Source organism: Mustelus asterias, unplaced genomic scaffold (genome assembly GCF_964213995.1).
Source record: "Mustelus asterias unplaced genomic scaffold, sMusAst1.hap1.1 HAP1_SCAFFOLD_2532, whole genome shotgun sequence".
Taxonomy (NCBI): Eukaryota; Metazoa; Chordata; class Chondrichthyes; order Carcharhiniformes; family Triakidae; genus Mustelus; species Mustelus asterias.
Genome location: NW_027592477.1, coordinates 17501 through 37967, shown reverse-complemented (window position 1 = coordinate 37967; position 20467 = coordinate 17501). Strand labels below are relative to the sequence as shown.

The 20467-nt window shown below is 52.2% G+C and overlaps 1 protein-coding gene across 1 annotated transcript in view; it reads left to right on the top strand.

Moving 5' to 3' along the window:
• Positions 1-20467, top strand: part of LOC144489772 (pyruvate carboxylase, mitochondrial-like) — a gene marked incomplete at its 3' end in the record, with an annotated part of 45024 nt that overhangs the window by 9910 nt on the left and 14647 nt on the right. The window contains exons 2-3 of the mRNA XM_078207633.1: positions 17464-17708; positions 19857-20036. Coding sequence (XP_078063759.1) covers positions 17464-17708; positions 19857-20036 — 425 coding nt within the window. The remainder of the gene's footprint in view (positions 1-17463; positions 17709-19856; positions 20037-20467) is intronic.

The window sequence follows — 20467 nt, the reverse complement described above, 5'->3', positions numbered from 1 at the left end:
TCTTTGGATACTAAGGGGCAATTTAGCACGGCCAATCCACCTAACCTACACATCTTTGGATACTAAGGGGCAATTTAGCACGGCCAATCCACCTAACCTGCACATCTTTGGATACTAAGGGGCAATTTAGCACGGCCAATCCACCTAACCTACACATCTTTGGATACTAAGGGGCAATTTAGCACGGCCAATCCACCTAACCTGCACATCTTTGGATACTAAGGGGCAATTTAGCACGGCCAATCCACCTAACCTGCACATCTTTGGATACTAAGGGGCAATTTAGCACGGCCAATCCACCTAACCTGCACATCTTTGGATACTAAGGGGCAATTTAGCATGGCCAATCCACCTAACCTGCACATCTTTGGATACTAAGGGGCAATTTAGCATGGCCAATCCGCCTAACCCGCACATCTTTGGATACTAAGGGGCAATTTAGCATGGCCAATCCACCTAACCCGCACATCTTTGGACACTAAGGGCAATTTAGCACGGCCAATCCACCTAACCTGCACATCTTTGGACACTAAGGGGCAATTTAGCATGGCCAATCCACCTAACCCGCACATCTTTGGACACTAAGGGGCAATTTAGCATGGCCAATCCACCTAACCCGCACATCTTCGGATACTAAGGGGCAATTTAGCATGGCCAATCCACCTAACCCGCACATCTTTGGACACTAAGGGCAATTTAGCATGGCCAATCCACCTAACCTGCACAGCTTTGGACACTAAGGGGCAATTTAGCATGGCCAATCCACCTAACCCGCACATCTTTGGACACTAAGGGCAATTTAGCATGGCCAATCCACCTAACCTGCACATCTTTGGACACTAAGGGGCAATTTAGCATGGCCAATCCACCTAACCCGCACATCTTTGGACACTAAGGGACAATTTAGCACGGCCAATCCACCTAACCTGCTCATCTTTGGACACTAAGGGGCAATTTAGCATGGCCAATCCACCTAACCCGCACATCTTTGGACACCAAGGGCAATTTAGCATGGCCAATCCACCTAACCTGCACATCTTTGGACACTAAGGGGCAATTTAGCACGGCCAATCCACCTAACCTGCTCATCTTTGGACACTAAGGGGCAATTTAGCATGGCCAATCCACCTAACCAGCACATCTTTGGACACGAAGGGGCAATTTAGCTTGGCCAATCCACCTACCCAGCACATCTTTGGACACTAAGAGGCAATTTAGCACGGCCAATCCACTTAACTCTCACAACCTTTGGACTGTGGGAGGAATCAAAGAATAGAATCATAGCATCCCTACAGTGCAGAAGGAGGCCATTTGGCCCATCAAACCTGCACCAACCACAAGCCCACCCTGGCACTATGCGTATATTTATCCTGCCAATCCCCCTGACACTAAGGGAGAATTTAGCATGGCCAATCAACCTAACCCGCACGTCTTTCGGACAGTGGGAGGAAACTGGAGCACCCGGAGGAAACCCACGCAGACACGGGGAGAACGTGCAGACTCCGCACAGACAGTGACCCAAGCCGGGAATCGAACCCAGGTCCCTGGCGCTGTGGGGCAGCAGTGTTAACCCACTCCGCCTACGTGCCGGCCCCTAATGACTGGCAGCAGACGGCTGGTGTCTGTAAATAGCTTCAAACAATGACAACATGTTACCACAAAACAGGCAGCCTGGCAGACACCCTCTATAATGGGAGCAGTAATTGAAACGTCGATGGGGCAGGTACAGCCACACACACGAATAAAAAAAATCCACGCAGGCTACAAACAAACGGCAGGCGGCGGCGGAGAGAGAGAGGATTAAATCTGGCATTGCAACCAGGCATCAACTAGAACTGGGGCCATCCTGCCAGCGTTCAGCCCCTGTGGCTGAGTCACGCCAGGTTCATTCATCATTGAGATTGTTTGTGGCACGGTCTCTCACAGACGGAAGGGGGATGTTACTGATCAGCTCTGTGTTCCGAGCTTCACAGAGTCATAGAGGTTTACAGCGTGGAAACAGGCCCTTTGGCCCAACTCCACCGTGCCGACCCTTTTTTTTTAACCACTGAGCTCGTCCCAAATGCCCGCATTTGGCCCATATCCCTCTATACCCATCGTACCCATGTAACTGTCTAAATGCTTTTTTAAAAGACAAAATTGTACCCGCCTCTACTACTGCCTCTGGGAGCTCGTTCCAGACACTCACCACCCTCTGTGTGAAATATTTGCCTCTCTGGACAATTTTGTATCTACATAGAACAGTACAGCACAGTACAGGCCCTTCGACCCTCGATGTTGTGCCGAACTTTGTCCGAAACCAAGATCAAGCGGATCCCACTCCCTATGGGCGGCACGGTAGCACAGTGGTTAGCACTGCTGCTTCACAGCTCCAGGGTCCCGGGTTCGATTCCCGGCTCGGGTCACTGTCTGTGTGGAGTTTGCACATTCTCCTCGTGTCTGCGTGGGTTTCCTCCGGGTGCTCCGGTTTCCTCCCACAGTCCAAAGATGTGCGGGTTAGGTTGATTGGCCAGGTTAAAAATTGCCCTTAGTGTCCTGGGATGTGTAGGTTAGAGGGATTTGCGGGTAAGTATGTGGGGGTAGGGCCTGTGTGGGATTGTGGTCGGTGCAGACTCGATGGGCCGAATGGCCTCCTTCTGCACTGTAGGGTTTCTATGATTTCTATGATTTCTATCATCCTGGTGTGCTCCATGTGCCTCTCCAATAACCGCTTGAAAGTTCCTAAAGTGTCTGACTCCACTATCACAGCAGGCAGTCCATTCCACGCCCCAACCTCTCTGAGTAAAGAACCTACCTCAGACATCCCTCCTATATCTCCCACCATGAACCCTATAGTTATGCCCCCTAGTAACAGCTCCATCCACCCGAGGAAATAGTCTTTGAACGTTCACTCTATCTCATCATCTTATAAACCTCTATTAAGTCTCCCCTCAGCCTCCTCCGCTCCAGAGAGAACAGCCCTGGCTCCCTCAACCTTTCCTCATAAGACCTACCCTCCAAACCAGGCAGCATCCTGGTAAATCTCCTCTGCACTCTTTCCAGCGCTTCCACATCCTTCTTATAGTGAGGTGACCAGAACTGCACACAATATTCCAAATGTGGTCTCACCAAGGTCCTGTACAGTTGCAGCATAACCCCACGGCTCTTAAACTCCAACCCCCTGTTAATAAACGCAAACATACTATAGGCCTTCTTCACAGCTCTATCCACTATCTCACCGGGAATCGCTGCATTGCAAAAGGAGGACATTTAGCATGGCCAATCCACCTAACCAGCACATCTTTCAGACTGTGGGAGGAAACCGGAGCACCCGGAGGAAACCCACGCAGACACGGGGAGAACGTGCAAACTCCACACAGACAGTGACCCGAGCCGGGAATCGAACCCAGGTCTCTGACGTTGTGAGGCAGCAGCACTAACACACGGTGCCCCCACAGTTCTGGCTTCAAAATAAGAGAGAATATCGTGTTTGCCCAATATTCATTTGTTAGGGAAGGGAGTGTGGTTTATTGGGGAGGAGGTGTGGTTTATTGGGGAGGGGGTGTGGTTTATTGGGGAGGGGGTGTGGTTTATTGGGGAGGGGGTGTGGTTTATTGGGGAGGGAGTGTGGTTTATTGGGGAGGGGGTGTGGTTTATTGGGGAGAGGGTGTGGTTTATTGGGGAGGGGGTGTGGTTTATTGGGGAGGGAGTGTGGTTTATTGGGGAGGGGGTGTGGTTTATTGGGGAGGGAGTGTGGTTTATTGGGGAGGGGGTGTGGTTTATTGGGGAGGGGGTGTGGTTTATTGGGGAGGGAGTGTGGTTTATTGGGGAGGAGGTGTGGTTTATTGGGGAGGGGGTGTGGTTTATTGGGGAGGGAGTGTGGTTTATTGGGGAGGAGGTGTGGTTTATTGGGGAGGGGGTGTGGTTTATTGGGGAGGGGGTGTGATTTATTGGGGAGGGGGTGTGGTTTATTGGGGAGGGGGTGTGGTTTATTGGGGAGGGGGTGTGGTTTATTGTGAAGGAGGTGTGGTTTATTGGGGAGGGGGTGTGATTTATTGGGGAGGGGGTGTGGTTTATTGTGAAGGAGGGTGCTTTATTGGGGGGGTGTGGTTTATTGGGGAGGGGGTGTGGTTTATTGGGGAGGGGGTGTGGTTTATTGGGGAGGGGGTGTGGTTTATTGTGAAGGGGGTGTGGTTTATTGGGGAGGAGGTGTGGTTTATTGGGAGGGGGTGTGGTTTATTGGGGAGGGGGTGTGGTTTATTGGGGAGGGGGTGTGGTTTATTGGGGAGGGTGTGTGGTTTATTGGGAAGGGGGTGTGGTTTATTGGGGAAGGGTGTGGTTTATTGGGGAGGGGGTGTTGTTTATTGGGGAGGGGGTGTGGTTTATTGGGGAGGGGGTGTGGTTTATTGGGAAGGGGGTGTGGTTTATTGGGGAAGGGTGTGGTTTATTGGGGAGGGGGTGTGGTCTATTGGCGAGGGGGTGTGGTTTATTGGGGTGGGGGTATGTATTTTGGAGGGGGGTGTGTTTTATTGTGGAGGGGGTGTGGTTTATTGGGGAGGGGGTGTGGTTTATTGGGGAGGGGATGTGGTTTAGTGATGAGGGGGTGTGGTTTATTGGAGAGGGGATGTAGTTTATTGGGGAGGGGGTGTGGTTTATTGTGAAGGAGGTGTGGTTTATTGGGGAGTGGGTGTGGTTTATTGGGGAGGGTGAGGTTTATTGGGAAGGGGGTGTGGTCTATTGGCGAGGGGGTGTGGTTTATTGGGGAGGGGTATGATTTATTGGGGTGGGGGTAATGGGTTATTTGGAGGGGGTGTGTTTTATTGTGGAGGGGGTGTGGTTTATTGGGGAGGGGGTGTGGTTTAGTGATGAGGGGGTGTGGTTTATTGGAGAGGGGATGTGGTTTATTGGGGAGGGAGTGTGGTTTATTGGGAAGGGGGTGTGGTTTATTGGGGATGCGGGTGTGTTTTATTGGCAAGGGGGTAGGGTTTATTGGGAAGGGGGTGTGGTTTATTGGAGAGGGGTGTGGTTTATTGGGGAGGGGGCGTAGTTTTTTGGGAAGGGGGTGTGGTTTATTGGAGGGGGATGTGGTTTATTGGGGAGGGGTGTGGATTATTGTGGAGGGGGTGTGGTTTATTGTGGAGGAGGTGTGGTTTATTGGGAGTGGGGGTGGTTTATTGGGAAGGGGGTGTGGTTTATTGGGGGGGGAGTGGTTTATTGGGGGGTGGTTTATTGGAAGTGGGCTGGGGGTGGTTTCTCTGTCCACCACCCCCCGGGATAGTGACTGGTACAGCCTGGCACAGTCAGATGGGCTGAGATCCTTCGGAGGCACAAGAAAATGGAAGAGTGGGACAGGCTTGGGGTTGGGCTGAATGGCCTTGCCCCACTCTGATCTGCAGCTGTTGACTTGCTTGTGTCGGAAGCGTTGCGGTAATGGGTGAGTGAGCAGCAGAGGGAAGTGTACCAAATAGAATAAAACAGATAGTTACCGTCTCTGAACTGTTCCTGCTCCCATCAACATGAGTTTACTACCTGTCGGATGAAGGATATCCCATTGTAAAACAGCCCACTTAATCTCCTCACTATATCTCCCTGGCATTTTGAAAATTGCCGACACTCAGTTGTTGCAGCGTAGTTAGTGAACTGTCTCCGGGTGTCACGGTGCAAGGCAAGGATCGCTCGTCTTTGTTTAAACACAGCTGCAGCGCAACGGACGGAGTCAGCGCACTGGGAAATCCTATCCCGTACCTGCAGTACCTGTCGTGAGATTGCTGAGCTGTATCTCAGAGGGCAAGGAGGGATTCAGTCTCATGTCCTGTCTGATAAGGTGATTATTCCAGCATTACAGCACTCCCTCAGTACTGATCCTGCGACAGTGCAGCACTCCCTCAGCACTGACCCTCTGACAGTGTGGCACTCCCTCAGTACTGATCCTGCGACAGTGCGGCACTCCCTCAGTACTGACCCTCCGACAGTGCGGCACTCCCACAGCACTGACCCTCCGACAGTGCGGCACTCCCTCAGCACTGATCCTCCGACAGTGCGGCACTCCCTCAGCACTGATCCTCCGACAGTGCGGCACTCCCTCAGCACTGACCCTCCGACAGTGCGGCACTCCCTCAGCACTGATCCTCCGACAGTGCGGCACTCCCTCAGCACTGATCCTCCGACAGTGCGGCACTCCCTCAGCACTGAGCCTCCGACAGTGCGGCACTCCCTCAGCACTGACCCTCCGACAGTGCGGTACTCCCTCAGCACTGACCCTCCGACAGTGCGGCGCTCCCTCAGCACTGATCCTCCGACAGTGCGGCACTCCCTCAGTACTGACCCTCTGACAGTGCAGCACTCCCTCAGCACTGATCCTCCGACAGTGCGGCATTCCCTCAGTACTGACCCACCGACAGTGCGGCACTCCCTCAGCACTGACCCTCCGACAGTGCGGCACTCCCTCAGCACTGATCCTCCGACAGTGCGGCACTCCCTCAGCACTGACCCTCCGACAGTGCGGCACTCCCTCAGCACTGACCCTCCAACAGTGCGGCACTCCCTCAGTACTGACTCTCCGACAGTGCGGCACTCCCTCAGCACTGACCCTCCGACAGTGCAGCACTCCCTCAGCACTGACGCTCTGACAGTGCGGCACTCCCTCAGCACTGAGCCTCCGACAGTGCGGCACTCCCTCAATACTGACCCTCTGACAGTGCGGCACTCCCTCAGTACTGACCCTCTGACAGTGCGGCACTCCCTCAGCACTGACCCTCTGACAGTGCGGCACTCCCTCAGCACTGACCCTCCGACAGTGTGGCACTCCCTCAGCACTGACACTCCGACAGTGCGGCACTCCCTCAGTACTGACCCTCCGACAGTGCGGCACCCCCTCAGCACTGAAGGAACACCACCACCTGCAAGTTCCCCCTCCGAGCCACTCACTGTCTCAACTTGGAAATATATCAGCCGTTCCTTCACTGTGGCTGGGGTCAAAATCCTGGAACTCCCTCCGTAACAGCACTGTGGGTGTACCTACACCACACATGGGGACTGACTGATGTCCAATCACAATCCTGGAACTCCCTCTCTAACAGCGCTGTGGGTGTACCTACACCGCACGGGGACTGACTGATGTCCAATCCCAATCCTGGAACTCCCTCCCTAACAGCACTGTGGGTGTACCTACACCACACACAGGGACTGACTTATGTCCAATCACAATCCTGGAACTCCCTCCCTAACAGCACTGTGGGTGTACCTACACCACACGGGGGACTGACTGATGTCCAATCACAATCCTGGAACTCCCTCCCTAACAGCACTGTGGGTGTACCTACACCACACACAGGGACTGACTGATGTCCAATCACAATCCTGGAGCTCCCTCCCTAACAGCACTGTGGGTGTACCTACACCACACGGGGGACTGACTGATGTCCAATCACAATCCTGGAACTCCCTCCCTAACAGCACTGTGGGTGTACCTACACCACACGGGGGACTGACTGATGTCCAATCACAATCCTGGAACTCCCTCCCTAACAGCACTGTGGGTGTACCTACACCACACGGGGGACTGACTGATGTCCAATCACAATCCTGGAACTCCCTCCCTAACAGCACTGTGGGTGTACCTACACCACACACAGGGACTGACTGATGTCCAATCACAATCCTGGAACTCCCTCCCTAACAGCACTGTGGGTGTACCTACACCACACGGGGGACTGACTGATGTCCAATCACAATCCTGGAACTCCCTCCCTAACAGCACTGTGGGTGTACCTACACCACACACAGGGACTGACTGATGTCCAATCACAATCCTGGAACTCCCTCCCTAACAGCACTGTGGGTGTACCTACACCACACGGGGGACTGACTGATGTCCAATCACAATCCTGGAACTCCCACCCTAACAGCACTGTGGGTGTACCTACACCACACGGGGGACTGACTGATGTCCAATCACAATCCTGGAACTCCCTCCCTAACAGCACTGTGGGTGTACCTACACCACACGGGGACTGCGGCGGGTTCAAGATGGCGGCTCACCCACCCCCTTCTCAAGGGGAAAGGGGGGATGGGTGTTACATGCTGGGTCCGGCCAACGACATCTGATGAGAAATCCTCACGCTGGAACGACGCGGTCACCTTCCACATAGATGAGAGCAACAGCTCCTGTCCCTGACACTTCGTACTTTAATGGGAGGATAATTGGTGTCAGCAAATTGAGGTCACAAAAGCTGACCTGAAAATCTCAGTGAGACAGCTCACAGATCCCATCTCCTTAAACATCCAGTCAAAGCTGCCATTTCTGCTTTGATGGAGTTTTCCTGGGGGACCAGGCACTGCGGCAGATACACGTTCGGAGCGGCACGGTGGCGCAGTGGGTTAGCGCTGCTGCTTCACGGCGCCAGGGAACCCGGGTTCGATTCCCGGCTCGGGTCACTGTCTGTGCGGAGTCTGCACATTCTCCCCGTGTCTGCGTGGGTTTCCCCCGGGTGCTCCGGTTTCCTCCAAAGAAGTGCGGGTTAGGGTGCATTGACCCGAACAGGCACCAGAATGGGGCGACTGGGGGAATTTCACAGTCACTTCATTGCAGTGTTAATGTAAGCCTTACTTGTGACTGATAAATAAACTTTACCTTACGGCCTTGGTGCGATTGTTAACAGTCGTGTACTGTTCCGATAGCAGATCAGGGAGTGAGTGGATCTGCTTACCCCACAAACTATTCCAAAGCAGGTCTCCCGCTGTATTTATTTATTTGTTCGCGTCACAAGTGGACTTGCATTGACACTGCAATGAAGTCACTGTGAAAATCCCCTAGTCGCCACACTCCTGTTCGGGTAACACTGAGGGAGAATTTAGCACCCTAACCAGCACGTCTTTCGGACTGTGGGAGGAAACCGGAGCACCCGGAGGAAACCCACGCAGACACGGGGAGAACGTGAAAACTCCATACAGACAGTGACCCAAGCTGGGAATCGAACCCGGGTCCCTGGCGCGGTGAGGCGGCAGTGCTAACCCACTGAGCCACCGTAAAGCAGCAACTGGGAACTGCTGGATCGCGAGAGAAGGAATCTCATGTTCTAGCCCATCTGTTAGCTAGGAACGTGGGAATTAGGAGCAGAAGTAGGCCATTCAGCCCTTCGAGCCTGGCTCTGCCATTCAATCAGATCATGGCTGGTCTCTCCCTGGTCTCAAATCCACCTCCCCATCTGTTCCCATAAGATGTAGGAGTAGAGTTAGGCCATTCGGCCCATCGAGTCTGCTCCACCATGGCTGATAAGTTTCTCAACCCCATTCTCCCGCCTTTTCCCCGTGACCTTTGATCCCCTCACCAATCGGGAACCTATCTATCTCTGTCTCCAATACACACAATGACCCGGCCTCCTCTGTGGCAACGAATTCCACAGATTTATATAGATTATAAAGAGTTGAGGTCCAAGGACACACCCCTGCGGCACCCAGCTAGTTACATTTCACCAGCCAGAGAGGGGCCCATTTATCCCGACCCTCTGCTTTCTGTCAGTCAACCAATCCTCAATCCAATCCTCAATCCAATCTAGAACCCCACCCCCAATCCCCTGCGATCTCACCTTCTGGATCAGTCTTTCATGTGGCACCTTGTTAGACGCCTTCTGGAAGTCCAGATATACCACATCCACAGGTTCCCCACTATCCACCTTGCAGGTTGTGTCCTCAAAGAACGTTTGCCAAGCATGTCTTACCCATCACTTTCACCCTATACCTGTGAACTCTTGTTCTAGATTGCCGCACAAGGGGAAACATTTGCTGACCCTTTTAATCCCTTTTAGTATTTTATGTACCTCGATCAGAACCCAGAAGGATTGCCTGAAGTGTCAATGAGTTAATTAATGATCCTCAATCCCCAATAGTCAGGACCAGGAGGAGGCAGTTCGTCCCCTTTGAACCTGTCCCATCTTTCTCCCTCACCTTTTATCTAAGATCCATCCATTCGCCCCTCATCATATAATCCAAACAGTGCAGAAAGAGCCCGTTCAGCCCATCAAACCTACCCCGACAACAATCCCACCCAGGCCCCATCCCTGTAACCGCACGTATTTACCCTGCTGAAAATCCCCTTGACACTAAGGGGCAATTTAGCATGGCTAATCCACCTAAACTGCACATCTTTGGACAATAAGGGGCAATTTAGCATGGCCAATCCACCTAACCTGCACATCTTTGGATACTAAGGGGCAATTTAGCATGGCCAATTCACCTAACCCACACATTTTTGGACACTAAGGGGCAATTTAGCATGGCCAATCCACCTAACCCGCACATCTTTGGACACTAAGGGACAATTTAGCATGGCCAATCCACCTAACCTGCACATCTTTGGACAATAAGGGGCAATTTAGCATGGCCAATCCACCTAACCTTCACATCTTTGGACAATAAGGGGCAATTTAGCATGGACAATCCACCCAACCTGCACATCTTTGGACACTAAGGGGCAATTTAGCATGGCCAGTTCTCCTAAATTACACACCTTTGGACACTAAGAGGCAATTTACCATGGCCAATCCACCTAATCTACAATTCTTCGGACATTACCTTTTTCCACAACTGAGGTTCCCCCCCACCTCCACCCCGCCCACCCAGTGTCTGACCTGGATCTCTGCCTTCACCCGTTCCGCCCCATCTCAGAATCCTGTCAACTTCCCGCTTCTCCTCACTTTCCACCCCAGCAGCCCCCACATCCAAAGGATCGTCCTCCGCCATTTCCACCCACTTCAGCATGATGCCACGACCCAACGCACCTTCCCTGCACTTCCCCCTGTCAGCGTTCCGCAGGGACCCTTCACTCCGTGACACCCCAGCCCCTTCTCCATCACCCCCAACTCCTCATCCCCCTTCCCACAGCACCTTCCCCTGCGATCGCAGAAGATACAGCACCTTCCCCTTTACCCACTCCCTCCTCACCGTTCAAGGCCGAAAACACTCCTTTCATTTTGATTTGATTTGATTTATTATTGTCACATGTATTGGGATACAGTGAAAAGTATTGTTTCTTGCGCGTGACACAGACAAAGCATACCGTTCATAGAGAAGGAAAGGACAAGGTGCAGAATGTAGTGTTACAGTCACAGCTAGGGTGTAGAGAAAGACCAACTTAGTGCAAGGAAAGTCCATTCAAAAGTCTGACAGCAGCAGGGAAGAAGCTGTTCTTGAGTCGGTCAGTCCGTGACCTCAGACTTTTGTATCTTTTTCCCGACGGAAGAAGGTGGAAGAGAGAATGTCTGGGGTGTGTGGGGGGTCCTTGATTATGCTGGCTGCTTTTCCCCGAGGCAGCGGGAAGTGTAGACGGAGTCAATGGATGGGGGGGTGGTTTGCGTGATGGATTGGGCGACATTCACGACCCTTTTGTAGTTCCTTGTGGTCTTGGGCAGAGCAGGAGCCCAGACCAAGCTGTGATCCATCCGGAAAGGATGCTTTCTATGGTGCATCTGTAAAAGTTCAGATGAAGCAGCAGTTACACTCAAACCTTCCCCAATTTGTTCCACTCGCTTACCCCGTGAAATATGCCGAGGAGACTAACCGCAGACAGGCGCCAGAATTCGACTGTCCCACCTGCCAGGGGAATCGGAGCGGGCGAGGGGCGGACAATGGAAAGGTCCTCGCGGACCTCAGGCGGGATTTTGCTGCCTCGGGTCCGTCAAATCCTGCCCAGGGTGACCGGTTTTGCGGAACACCATCTCCCAGTCCGCCAGCATTACCCTTTGACCTTTCTGCCTCTTGCCCTTTGAGCCCACCATCTTGCTGTCATGCCCACATGTCCGTCCTTGGCCTGTTCCAGTGAAACCCAACTCAACATGGAGGAGCAGCACCTCACCTTCCGATTGGGCACGTTACAGCCCTCAGGGCTCAACGTTGAGTTCAACCCCTTCAGACTGTGGCCTTTCTCCTCCATCTTGACCCTCTTTACACATAGAACAGTGCAGCACAGGGACAGGCCCTTCGGCCCACCATGTTGTGCTGAACATGGCGCCAAATTAAACTCATCCCTTCTGCCTGGCTCCTGCTCCGACCAAGACCGCAAGAAACTACGTAGCCCAGTCCCATCACAAACCAGCCTCCCATCCATCGACTCTGTCTACACTTCCCGCTGCCTCGGGGAAAAGCAGCCGGCATAATCAAGGACCCCCACGCACCCCGTACATTCTCTCTTCCAGCTTCTTCCGTCGGGGAAAAGGTACAAAAGCCTGAGGTCACGTACCGACCGACTCAAGAACAGCTTCTTCCCTGCTGCCGTCAGACTTTTGATTGGACCTACCTCAACTAAGTTGATCTTTCTCTACACCCTAGCTGTGACTGTAACACTACATTCTTCACTCTCTCCTTTCCTTCTCCCCTATGTACTCTATGAACGGTATGCTTTGTCTGTACAGTGCGCAAGAAACAATACTTTTCACTGTATCCTAATACATGTGACAATAATAAATCAAATCAAATCAAAACCCATATCCCTCTATTCCTCGCATATCCCTGTGTTTATCTAAAAGCCCCTTAAACTCCCCTCTCGTATCTGCCTCCACCACCACCCCTGGCAGCGCGTCCCACACACCTACCACTCTCTGTGTAAAAAACTTGCCCCTCACATTTCCTTTGAATTTTCCCCCTTAAGCCCATGCCCCCCTAGTATTAGACATTTCAACTCTGGGGGAGAAAGATTCTGACTGTCAACCCCATCGCTGCCTCTCATCATTTTCTAGATGTCTATCAGGTCTCCCCCCCCAGCCTCCGCCCCTCCAGAGAAAACAACCCGAGTTTGTCCAGCCTCTCCTTGTAGCTCAGACCCTGTAATCCAGGCAGCATCCTGGTAAACCTCTTCCGCACCCTCTCCAAAGCCTCCACATCCTCCCTGTAATGTGGCGACCGGAATTGAACAGGATATTCTATAAGTGCGGCCTAATCAAAGTTTACGTGACATGACATCCTGATTCTTGTACTCAATGCCCTGACCAACAAAGGCAAGCGTGCCGTACGCCTTCTTCACCTCCCTGTTTCCTTGTTCCTCGCTCTTGTTCAAGGCTTTTATTTTGTTTCCTTTGTATGTCTCAACGCATGCCCCCGTCCCCCCCCCCCCCCTCCCACTTTCCTTAGTCCTGCTTCCATTGAGTCTTTGTTCTCCCAGGGACACATTCCAGCTACTATTAATGAACACCTTCTTCAGACGCGACCATTCACACTCCCTTTGCCTTGTGTCCACGAGGCAAGCTCTCCTGACCTGCGACCTTATATGCTGCCCCCCCCCCCGTACCCCACCCAACCCAATCTCTCTTCTCTCCAGCTCTGAAGAAGAGTCGCACAGACTCGAAGCATTAACTCCCTCTCTCTCTCCGCAGCAGACTCAAGACCTGCTGAGTTGATCCAGCAGTTGCTGCTTTCACTGTCAAACGGTGTGAAGTTCTGATGGAGAGAATTAATAAGGAAACCGCAGCGAATTTGCTGAGGATGGATTTTAGGAAATGTCTCGGCACAGACAAATAATGCCCATTGCTCAGAAACGTTGATATTACGACAAGCACTTACCCCAGCTCAGAACCTCGAGAGATTCGTTCCGACAATGAAATATTTCTCCGACAGTGCGGCACTCCCTCAGCACTGACCCTCCGACAGTGCGGCACTCCCTCAGCACTGACCCTCCGACAGTGCGGCACTCCCTCAGCACTGACCCTCCGACAGTGCGGCACTCCCTCAGTACTGCCCCTCCGACAGTGCGGCACTCCCTCAGTACTGACCCTCCGACAGTGTGGCACTCCCTCAGCACTGACCCTCTGACAGTGTGACACTCCCTCAGCACTGACCCTCTGACAGTGCGGCGCTCCCTCAGCACTGACCCTCTGACAGTGCGGCGCTCCCTCAGCACTGACCCTCTGACAGTGTGACACTCCCTCAGCACTGACCCTCTGACAGTGCGGCGCTCCCTCAGCACTGACCCTCTGACAGTGCGGCGCTCCCTCAGCACTGACCCTCTGACAGTGCGGCACTCCTTCAGTTCTGATTCTGAGGCAAGAACGAAGCAATGGCTGCTATTTTATGGTGTTTGCCTGGCGCAGTGACTCACTCAGGGCTCAGTGCGGAGAGGTGGGGTGCAGGAAGTCACGCTTGGAAGTGTAAAGCACTCATATACCCCCACCCCCCCACACAGACCCAGGAGCATGGACAATGCATGGGAGACAGACTGAGATGCTGATAAACATCAGGGAAGGCGATGGCCTGGTGGTATTATCGCTAGACTATCAATCCAGAAGCTCAGCTAATGTTCTGGGGGACCCGGGTTCGAATCCCGCCGCGGCAGTTGGTGGAATTTGAATTCAATAAAAAATATCTGGGATTAAGAATCTACTGATGACCCATTGTCGGAATAACCCATCTGGTTCTCTTTAGGGAAGGGAATCTGCCGTCCTTACCCCGGTCTGGCCTACATGTGACTCCAGAGCCACAGCAATGTGGTTGACTCTCAACTGCCCTCCAAGGGGCAACTAGGGATGGACAATAAATGCTGGGCCCAGCCAGCGACGCCTGTGTCCCATGAACGAATAACAAAAAAAATCTCCAACAGGGAGAGAGAAAGAGGAAGTCATAGAAAACATAGAAACCTACAGCACAAAACAGGCCCTTCGGCCCCACACACCCTCTGTGTGAAAAACTTCCCCCTAACATTTCCCCTGTACCTACCCCCCCAGCACCTTAAACCTGTGTCCTCTCGTAGCAGCCATTTCCACCCTGGGAAAAAGCCTCTGAGAGTCCACCCGATCTATGCCTCTCAACGTCTTGTATACCTCTATTAGGTCTCCTCTCATCCTACGTCTCTCCAAGGAGAAAAGACCGAGCTCCCTCAGCCTATCCTCATAAGGCATGCCACTCAATCCAGGCAACATCCTTGTAAATCGCCTCTGCACCCTTTCAATCTTTTCCACATCCTTCCTGTAATGAGGTGACCAGAACTGAGCACAGTACTCCAAGTGGGGTCTGACGAGGGTCTTATATAGCTGCATCATTATCCCCGGACACCTAAACTCAATCCCTTGATTGATAAAGGCCAGCACACCATACGCCTTCTTAACCACCTCCTCCACCTGCGGGGCCGATTTTAGAGTCCTATGGACCCGGACCCCAAGGTCCTTCTGATCTTCTACAGTACTAAGAGTCTTTCCCTTTATATTGTACTCCTTCATCCCATTTGACCTGCCAAAATGGACCACTACGCATTTATCATTAGGCTGGATAGACAGGGACTTTTTTGCATGGAGCGTCGGAGGCTGAGGGGTGATCTTGTAGCGGTCTATGAAATAATGAGGGGCACAGATCAGCTAGATAGTCAATATCTTTTCCCAAAGGTAGGGGAGTCTAAAACTAAAGGGCACAGGTTTAAGGTGAGGGGGGAGAGATACAAAAGGCTCCAGAGGGACAATTTTTTCACACAGAGGGTGGTGAGTGTCTGGAACGAGCTGCCAGAGGCAGTAATAGAGGTGGGTACAATTTTGTCTTTTGAAAAGCATTTAGGTAGTTACATGGGTATGATGGGTAAAATCTGGGTCCCTGGTGCTGTGAGGCAGCAGTGCTAACCCGCTGTGTCACCGTGCTGCCCCAGAATAGGGTCACCCTATGATAGAAAGGATATTATTAAACTAGAAAGAGTGCAGAAAAGATTTACTAGGATGCTACCGGGACTTGATGGATTGAGTTATAAGGAGAGGCTGGATAGACTGGGACTTTTTCCCCTGGAGCGTAGGAGGCTGAGGGGTGATCTTATAGAGGTCTATAAAATAATGAGGGTCATAGATCAGCTAGATAGTCAATATCTTTTCCCAAAGGTAGGGGAGTCTAAAACTAGAGGGCATCGGTTTAAGGGGAGAGATACAAGAAGTTCCAAAGGGACAATTTTTTTCACACAGAGGGTGGTGAGTGTCTGGAACGAGCTGCCAGAGGCAGTAGTAGAGGCGGGTACAATTTTGTCTTTTAAAAAGGATTCAGACAGTTACATGGGTGAGATGGGTATAGAGGGATATGGGCCAAATGCAGACAATTGGGACTGGCTTAGGGGTTAAAAAAAAAGGGCGGCATGGACAAGTTGGGCCGAAGGGCCAGTTTCCATGCTGTGAACCTCTGTGACTCTATCAGAGCAGGATTGGACACAGTTTCCCACAGCAGTGCGAGGAGGGTTCCGATTTATAACAGAGGCCCAGATGTCAGAGTGTACGACACGTCACTTCTGATGTCTCTGTCCAACGTCGCCTTGCGAAATGACTCATCACGGTGGGTTTAAAGATTTACCCCCCTCCCCCCGCCCCCCCGACTTCTCCTTCAATCCATCACGATCCAGTCAGAATAGAACGTCAAAAGACAAGAGGTGACTCAAGACGGGGAACAGGATAGGACAGGATAACTGAGGGGAGGCAGCCGTGTCGAGGTATTGTCACCCGATTATTCACCCAGAGATCTCCCCCGCCCCGCAGACTAATCCTCTGGGGTGGGACACGGTTTCGAATCCCGCCCCGGCAGCCGGACGAATTCAGCTTCATAAGCAAAAGATCTCAGGGATTGAAAGCTCGTAGTTACCATGACAACTGATGTCGGTTTTCTGTGGGGGAGAAAACCCTTCCTTGCTCTGTCCTCCATTGTAAGGGGGATGAATGGTTATGGAGTTCGAACCACAGAATCACCACAGTGCGGCTGGTGGCCATTCGGCCCATCAGGTCTGTTCCGACTCCCCAAAAGAGAATCTCAGCCAGGCTTCTCCCCTGCCCTATTCCTGCAACCCCACGCACTTACCATGGACAATCCACCTAACCAGCACATCTTTGGACACTAAGGGGCAATTTAGCATGGCCCATCCACCTAACCCGCACATCTTTGGACACTAAGGGGCAATTTAGCATGGCCAATCCACCTAACCAGCACATGTTTGGACACTAAGGGGCAATTTAGCATGGCCCATCCACCTAACCTGCACATCTTTGGACACTAAGGGGCAATTTAGCGCGGCCCATCCACCTAACCTGCACATCTTTGGACACTAAGGGGCAATTTAGCATGGCCCATCCACCTAACCTGCACATCTTTAGACACTAAGGGGCAATTTAGCATGGCCCATCCACCTAACCTGCACATCTTTGGACACTAAGGGGCAATTTAGCATGGCCCATCCACCTAACCTGCACATCTTTAGACACTAAGGGGCAATTTAGCATGGCCAATCCGCCTAACCCACACATCTTTGGACACTAAGGGGTAATATAGCATGGCCAATCCACCTAACCTGCACATCTTTGGACACTAAGGGGTAATTTAGCATGGCCAATCCACCTAACCTGCACATCTTTGGACACTAAGGGGTAATTTAGCATGGCCAATCCACCTAACCTACACATCTCTAACTTCTCTCTCCCCCCCCCCCCCCCCCCCCCCCCCCACTCCCCACCACACCCCTCTCTGGCCCTCAATCCCACCCCACCTCAGGTATCGAGCTGCAGAACGTCTACGACTACAATGAATACTGGGAGATGACCCGTCAGCTGTACGCGCCGTTCGACTGCACGGCCACCATGAAGTCAGGCAACGCGGACGTCTACGAGAACGAGATTCCCGGCGGGCAGTACACCAACCTTCACTTCCAGGCCCACAGTATGGGCCTCGGCAACCGGTTCAAGGCCGTCAAGAAGGCCTACACTGAAGCCAACAAGCTGCTGGGAGACCTTATCAAGGTGAGGCCCTCAAAATTTCATTTGATTTGATTTGATTTGATTTATTATTGTCACATGGATTGGGATACAGTGAAAAGTATTGTTTCTTGCGCCCTATACAGAAAAAGCATACCGTTCATAGAGAAGGAAAGGAGAGGGTGCAGAATGTAGTGTTACAGTCACAGCTAGGGTGTAGAGAAAGATCAACTTAATATTTGATTTGATTTATTATTGTCACGTCTTGGGAACAGTGAAAAGTATTGTTTCTTGCGCACTGTACAAACAAAGCATACCGTTCATAGAGAAGGAAAGGAGAGGATGCAGAATGTCGTGTTACAGTCACAGCTAGGGTGTAGAGAAAGATCAACTTAATGCGAGGTAGGTCCATTCAAATGTCTGAAGGCAGCAGGGAAGAAGCTGTTCTTGAGTCGGTCGGTGCGTGACCTCAGACTTTTATATGTTTTTCCCAACGGAAGAAGGTGGAAGAGAGAATGTCCGGGGTGTGTGGGGGTCCTTGATTATGCCGGCTGTTTTTCCCCGAGGCAGCGGGAAGTGTAGACAGAGTCAATGGATGGGAGGCTGGTTTGTGTGATGGACCGGGCTACGTTCCTGACCCTTTGTAGTTTCTTGCGGTCTTGGGCAGAGCAGGAGCCCAGACCAAGCTGTGATACATCCGGAAAGAATGCTTTCTATGGAGCATCTGTAAATGTTGGTGAGAGTCGTAGCTGACATGCCAAATCTTCTTAGTCTTCTGAGAAAGTAGAGGCATTGGTGGGGCTTTCTTAACTATAGTGTCGGCATGGGGGGGACCAGGACAGGTTGTTGGTGATCTGGACACCCAAAAACTTGAAGCTCTCGACCCTTTCTACTCCATCCCCGTTGATGTAGACAGGGGCATGTTCCCCTCTACGCTTCCTGAAGTCGATGACTATCTCCTTCATTTTGTTCCCTCCAGACCTCCTGGTTTGAGAGTCCAGGACCAGAGGGGCACAGTCCCAGAGTGAGGGGGGGGGTCACACATTGAAGACAGAGATGAGGAAGGAATTCCTTCTCATAGAGTCACAGAGGTTTACAGCATGGAAACAGACCCTTCCACCTTTTTTTTTTAACTACCAAGCAAGTCCCAATTGCCCACATTTGGCCCATATCCCTCTATACCCATCGTACCCATGTAACTGTCTAAATGCTTTTCAAAAGACAAAATTGTACCCGCCTCTACTACTACCTCTGGCAGCTCGTTCCAGACACTCACCACCCTCTGTGTGAAACAATTGCCGCTCTGGACCCTTTTGTATCTCTCCCCTCTCACCTTAAACCTATGCCCTCTAGTTTTAGACTCCCCTACCTTTGGGAAAAGATGTTGGCTATCTAGCTGATCGACCTCTGGAGTTCAGATGAATGACGGGGGAATCTCATCCAGACTTATAGAATTCTAACAGGACTGGACAGGGTAGACGCAGGGAGGATGTTCCCGATGGTGGGGGGAGAGTCCAGAACCAGGGGGTCACAGTCTGAGGATTGGGGGTAGACCATTTAGGACGGAGGTGAGGAGACATTTCTTCACCCGGTGAGCCTGTGGAATTCATTCCCACAGGAAGTAGTTGATGCCAAAACATTGAATGTATTCAAGAGGCGGCTGGATAGAGCACTTGGGGCGAACGGGGTCAAAGGTTATGGGGAGAAAGCAGGATTAGGCATTGAGTTGGTCGCTCAGCCATGATGGTGGTGAATGGTGGAGCAGGCTCGAGGGGCCGAATGGCCTCCTCCTGCTACTATCTTCTCTGTTTCTATGCATGTGGAATGGGCTTCAGAAGGAAGCGGTTGAGGCAGGGACACTGACAACATCTAAAAGGCAGTTGGACAAATACATGGATAGGAAAGGTTCAGAGGGATATGGGCCAAATGCAGGCAAATTGGGTTAGCTTAGATAGGCATTTTTGGTCAGTATGGACCAGTTTGGGCCGAAGGGCCTGTCTCCATGCCGTACATTCTACAATTCTATGTAAATCAAATCAAAAATCAATCCTTCAAATAGTTGCTCCAACGCACTGAGGTAATTCTCTGTGCCCTTTGACCCCCCCCCTCCAGCTCCCATGATCCCCTCTTGACGACGGCTGGCTCCGGTTTTCCTTTCATCGCTTGTCTTTTTGATGTGTTCCCTGTCGGCAGGTCACCCCTTCCTCCAAGATCGTGGGCGACCTGGCCCAGTTCATGGTGCAGAACAACCTGACGCGGGAAGACGTGGACCAGGACGCGGAAGAGTTGTCCTTCCCCCAGTCGCTGGTGGAGTTCCTGCAGGGGTACATCGGGATCCCCCACGGCGGCTTCCCCGAGCCTTTCCGCAGCAAGGTAAGGTCGCCGTCCTCGCACTCTCGCTGGCCCGGAGTGGGGTGGGGGCGGGGGGGGGGGGGCACCTCCTCGGGCATCCCTCCCCCTCACCTGTGGGGCGGCACGGTGGTTAGCACTGCTACCTCACAGAGCCAGGGACCAGCTTCGACCCCAGGCTTGGGTCACTGTCTGTGCAGAGTTTGCACGTTCTCCCCGTGTCTGCGTGGGTTTCCTCCGGGTGCTCCGGTTTCCTCCCACAGTCCAAAGATGTGCAGGTTAGGTGGATTGGCCATGCTAAATTGTCCCTTAGTGTCCAAAGATGTCCAGGTTCGGTGGATTGGCCATGCTAAATTGTCTCTTAGTGTCCAAAGATGTGCAGATTAGGTGGATTGGCCATGCTAAATTGCCCCATAGTGTCCAAAGATGTGCAGGTTAGGCGGATTGGCCATGCT